Genomic DNA, 5,915 nt, shown 5'->3' on the forward strand with positions numbered 1-5,915 from the left:
TCGGGACGCAACTCACGAGGGTGCCAAGTCTCAAGGCGCGTACATCGAAAAATCCATCTCACGTCCCGTGTGTCCCGGGGCTGGTAATCTAGCAGTCCGCTCGGATTGGCAGTCGTTCTCGAGTCTCTAGAGAGAGTCTATCGGGAGTGTGCATCGGTCACTTTCGAATTCTGGACCGCTGCGGCTAAGTTTAGGCTGAGCCTTCGAACCACGGAACGATCTTAAAGGGAAGGGTCGCGTTCGCGAGAATTTCGTCGCTTTCGCTCTCCACCGTACAACTCGCCGTCTATCTTGAAGTGTCCAACGCGGGGGACTGACTTTCGTCTTCCCAAAGATAGCGAATCGGTCGGACTTCAGCTTGGCCAAAACAGCGCAAGCCAGCCACGTGACCAGAGAGGTGTTTCCGCGGAAGTTGGAGGAGATCAAGTTGAAACCGTTACCTCTGCTCGTTGAGAGTGCACGGGCCAAGGCTAGGGCTAGACAACTGCAGCGTGAAATGGCAGACATCGATTTCCAATCTCTGAGAGACGCTCGTACCCTCTCCGAGGTAGAGAACGCCTTGGAATTTGGGAAGAGTCTTCGAGGAAAATCGGCGAGGGCGATCGGATTCCATTTGACGGCCGAGGCTTATAAGAATTTGAACAAGAGTAAGGAATTGGCCGATATCAGAAAATATCAGAAGGAGTGTGCCTCCTCGAGTTATTGCTGGGATACCAGGGAACATTTGAGGCACATAGAGGAGAGAACGAGGAAATTACTCGACGAGGACAGGCTCGCCGAACCGTTGGACAACCTGAGCAGGGAGCTGAAAGGATACGAGGAGAAGTCGAGCAGCTACTTCCTGGACAAGAGGTATCGACACCCGACCAGACCGAGACGATTGTACGGATGCCTGGGAATCAGGCCCGCTTAAAAGGATGGAAATTCTAGTAGATTAGATACCTAGCCGTGTGGGTAAGAGTAATGTGACACGGACCAATGGAAAGAATAAATGATAAAATATGAGAGAATCAATTGGATGTTTGATCTTCGGGAACTTGTAGATTAGATGAGATTCCTATGAGTAGTGTAACTAGTTCGAGAAGAAAATCTTTAGATTAGATTCTTTAGAATTTTTTTTTTTTTGAGATTCGTTGTTTTTTTTTTTTTTTATAGAATTTTTGATAAAATTTTGCTTAGAATATCTGCAAATTTTCATTTCCTTGTGCACTTTTGCGTAGAACAGCGATCATTTTGTTTTCAAATTTCATCATTTCTACTTTTGATTTTCATTCAAGTTTGACTATTTCTATATTTTATTTAGAACAGTTGAAAATTCGTACTCTAAATTATAGACTATCGAAATAATCATCATTTTTCTCCAAGCATCGAATGAAAAACTTTGAAATATATATATAATTAAACGCATTTTCCTTGTTACGTAAATACACTTTCCACTTGTGATAATATAGATGTTTATGCCACCCGTTGCCAAACTAACCATGCATCGAAACATCCAAGCTAACCCTGTATCGAAATAGGCAAAGCACGAAAAATACCTCGGCAATCTAATACTCGTTTCATTACTAAATACGTTACTGGTAAAATGTCAAATATCTCTAAACATGTTAACCTTGAATGCTCAACGACGAGAGGATCGCTCCTCGCAAGACAAATAATACCAACGAACAAAAGGTGTGGTATCTTTCGACAATTTGGAAAATCTTGGTGTTGTCACCTGGAAACAATAATACACCGTTGTGAAACCCTTTAAAAAACGATTGAACCGGGTGATCATCATACGGTATGTTTAAATACGAAATGAAATAAATTAGCAAGCAGACAAGTATCGAGATCGAGCAGCTGAACGCACGCGTGGTCGAGGCGGAGACGAAATTGAAGACCGAGGTGCAGCGCGTGAAGAAGAAGTTACAGATCCAGATCACCGAATTGGAACTGTCTCTGGACGTTGCGAACAAGAACAACATCGATTTGCAGAAGACCATCAAGAAACAATCGCTCACTTTGACCGTAAGTTGATTATATATTTTCGTTATTCCATCGTCCATCTTACAGATACAAGATAAAATTAGAAAATAACTAACATTTTTGCTCTTCTATACTTATTGCTATATATTATTGCTATATTAAGAATCGATATCGTATTAAGACTAATGACCAAGTGCCTTCTACGATCTAAACCTATTTCTATAAGTAGATAAAAGTTTCATCAGGCTAATAAAACTATTCGTAAGATATATTTTATTCGAGTAAAATAGATAAGATCGAAAATATTGAGTATTCGATTTGAAAGAGGATGCGTTCTTCATAATTTGTAATACTTTTTAAAAATTATTAAGCGAATTTCATTAAAAATATACTTTTTGGCATCCTTTTTTCCTAAAGAAAATGAAGGAAAATATCGAAATTTCACGTATAACTATCCTCTCTAATGAAAAAATGTCGAAATTTTACACGAATCCATACAATTAGCCACTTTCTAATTAATTTCAATGATTATTCTAAACGTTCAAGTTCCATTTTGTTCGCGTACAATCAATGCAAATGATATATATTTTTAATTAAATATTTTTGAACGTATCTGTGTTTATATCACTTTTGAAGTTCTGCCAAAATGATTGATTTCTAACTCGACACATAGGTGTATCACCCACCTGTGAATAATGACACCCTATCGAAAACTTGCGAGTCATCCAAATATGGGTGACAGGTGGCAGTCGGAAAAGATTGACAGTTTGGCAAGGAATTATGAATTTGAAACATGAATTTGTTTTGTAGGAACTCCAAGCCCACTATGATGAAGTTCAACGCCAACTACAGGTTACTCTGGACCAATTGGGTATCAGTCAACGACGCTTGCAATCATTGACAGCCGAGCTCGAGGAAGTGCGCGGCAATTACGATTCTGTGAGTTTAATTTATTAGAAATATTTAACATTTCGTTATTTGATATGATATTTTGATAATTTTCTAAAATGAAAAGTATTACGAGTGATCTTATTATCATATTTCGTTATTATCATTGTTTATAAATATAACAAAATATCATACTAAATCATGCTTTCGCTAATTGAATTTATCGACTTGTAGATCATTACAAATTATTTTAATCTTTTTTTGCATTCTTTGTTAAATTCAAATTATTTTTCTATCTCTCCTAATTCCCTATTTTTTAACACAATCTAACTTTTCTATTATTTTTTATTATTCTTAATTATTTTTGTTATTTTTCTGTCATATTGACAAAGAACATTATCTCTTTAAACTAAATAATAGTGTAGGAAAGTAAATTAACACTGAATAAACAAAAGAACGAAACAACAGACTTTTACATCGTTTAAGCTTCAATGGCCAATTGATTTCAGGCTATAAATACTTTGAACGATCGCATTGAATGGTAACTTTAAATATTCTAATCAATGACACAAAATTTAAATCCTGTAGTCGGCATTGAAAATTAAAAAAAAAATTTTAAATATTCTAAAATCTACCAATCTTTTCCAATAATTAAATTCTAAGATTTCCTAATTCAATTTTCACGATGTGAAGAGAATTTATCAAATATATTTTTTGCAGAAATATTTTCTAATTTCAATAAAAAATAAAATTCTCAAATTAACATCATAAAAAAAACAATCTAAAGCCAGATGCAGATCAATGATGCAATCGTTAGGATTTTGCATCTATGATGCCGAACGATTCGACAGATTTATTTCTAATGATGCAACGCACATAGCGTGCGACCTCGCTGTCATAAATATAAAATTATCGAATTGCACTACGTTTCACATTTAAAATATAAGACGTAATTACAACATATACGAATCTAAATTAAAATTATATCAATGACAAATCGATATCGAATTTTACCTTATTATTTATGTTCTCATCCATAAATATAATTTATTCTTTTTCTTCCATCTTCACACATCCTTATATCCAAAAGAATAATTCCTTTAACAATACTGTTTTAATTAAGGAAAAACCTATCTATTTATTCTTTCAATTTAAATCCTAGCAATTTTTCATTTTTCAAGACATATTGAGATATTGAAGTTCCACATCTTCTATTCGTTGAGTAAAGTTAAAAAAACTCTATTTCAAACAACTATTAGTAATATTAACAATTTCTCACGTTACGATAAACAATATAATTACAATACAATTTTTAAAGGCCCTCCGTGCAAAGAGAACCGTCGAGCAACAATACGAGGAATCGGTTAGCCGCATCAACGAGCTAACCACTATAAACGCGAATATCGTCACATCAAAAGCGAAACTTGAACAAGAGCTATCTACCCTGGCTGGCGATTACGAGGAAGTGACTAAGGAGCTGAGAGTGAGCGACGAGAGATACCAACGGGTACAAACTGAACTGAAACATACCGTTGAGATTTTGCACGAGGAACAAGAGCGTATCGTGAAGATCGAGGCCATTAAGAAATCCCTTGAAATCGAAGTGAAAAACCTATCTGTGAGGTTGGAGGAAGTCGAAGCAAACGCTATCGTTGGTGGTAAGCGTATCATCAGCAAACTCGAGGCTAGGGTGAGTTTCAATTTTTTTTCATTTTTATTTTTATTATTATCATTATTATTATATCATATCACATTATCAAATCTATTACTATTTCCATTAGATTTAATTAAAAAATATAATGTTTTTTAAACGAACTATCTAGATATAAGCAAACTACTGATGACGATAAAAGAGGGAAGTTTTAGTTCTATGAATAAAAATTCATAGAACGAAGAATGAAGTATTTTGCAACAAATATTCAATTTTTCATCATATAAATTCTTGATATTTCTCGAAGAAGTTCTATTGTATAACCAAACGATATAATACACTCAGACTTTCTTTAATTGTTTACGATTAATTATATTACTTCATTCGAAATTATCATTTCATCGACACGTTATAACTATTCGTTTCCATGTATAAAATTTAATATTATTCGACATTTTTCTCACAGATTCGCGACTTGGAGCTAGAACTCGACGAAGAGAAGCGCCGACACTCCGAAACCGTAAAGATTCTTCGCAAGAAAGAACGCAACATCAAGGAGGTGATGATTCAAGTTGAAGAGGATGCGAAGAACATTGCATTGTTGCAAGAATCGTTGGACAAAGCGTCCCAGAAAGTGAATCTCTACAAGAGACAATTGCAAGAGCAAGAGGGCATGTCCCAACAGAGCGTGACCAGGGTCCGCCGATTCCAAAGAGAATTGGAAGCTGCTGAAGATCGAGCTGACACAGCTGAGAGCAATTTGACTCTAATCCGTGCAAAACACCGCAGTTTCGTCACCACCTCCAGCGTGCCCGGTTCTCAGGTATACCTCGTCCAGGAGACGAGGTCTGACCTGTAAAAACGCCACCACCATCGACACTCCACCCTTCGCCACTTCGAATGTCATCTTGTCGTCTTTAGAAACGTACGTATATGATTAATCGTAATAGAGATTTGCTGTCAAATCTCCCTATTCGTGACCTATTAGCATTATATAAATATCTTACATCCACTACATAAATTTTAATTTATCCCCTTGATAAATAAAATATATTCTACAGACATACTATATTTATTATTATTCAGATGAACTATTATATTTTATCATTTAATTCCTTCTTTCGAAAAAAGAAAAACAAACGTCATTAAAATTTTTCAGATTAAAAGGTTTAAAAGTGTTTAAGATGGATGTGAAATTTAACTTGCGACTCAATAAACCCAATTGATAAGTAAAAATAATAATAAAGCTCGTATCTTTAAGATTAATACTTTTTTTACAAATATGTACAGGTGTAACGAGCAAACGAGGAAAAAAAGGAAGAGCCTCGATATATCATCATGAATTGGAAAAATCGAGGAGAGTTTTCACGGGTCGCATAGAGAAAAAAAAAAAAAAAAAAAAAAAAAA

At 35.3% G+C, this 5,915-nt stretch overlaps 2 protein-coding genes across 2 annotated transcripts in view; both read left to right on the plus strand.

Moving 5' to 3' along the window:
* Positions 1-1,014, plus strand: part of LOC102675748 (paramyosin, short form-like) — a 3,683-nt gene extending 2,669 nt beyond the window's left edge. The window contains exon 2 of the mRNA XM_006624718.2: positions 335-1,014. Coding sequence (XP_006624781.1) covers positions 335-913 — 579 coding nt within the window. The 3' untranslated portion in view covers positions 914-1,014. The remainder of the gene's footprint in view (positions 1-334) is intronic.
* Positions 1-5,913, plus strand: part of LOC102676076 (paramyosin, long form-like) — a 23,266-nt gene extending 17,353 nt beyond the window's left edge. Inside the window, exons 12-16 of the mRNA XM_006624719.2 lie at positions 1,815-2,010; positions 2,779-2,907; positions 4,175-4,546; positions 4,974-5,432; positions 5,798-5,913. Coding sequence (XP_006624782.1) covers positions 1,815-2,010; positions 2,779-2,907; positions 4,175-4,546; positions 4,974-5,366 — 1,090 coding nt within the window. The 3' untranslated portion in view covers positions 5,367-5,432; positions 5,798-5,913. The remainder of the gene's footprint in view (positions 1-1,814; positions 2,011-2,778; positions 2,908-4,174; positions 4,547-4,973; positions 5,433-5,797) is intronic.
* The last annotated feature ends 2 nt before the right edge of the window (positions 5,914-5,915 follow it).

Source organism: Apis dorsata, unplaced genomic scaffold (assembly GCF_000469605.1).
Source record: "Apis dorsata unplaced genomic scaffold, Apis dorsata 1.3 scaffold_1104, whole genome shotgun sequence".
Classification (NCBI taxonomy): domain Eukaryota; kingdom Metazoa; phylum Arthropoda; class Insecta; order Hymenoptera; family Apidae; genus Apis; species Apis dorsata.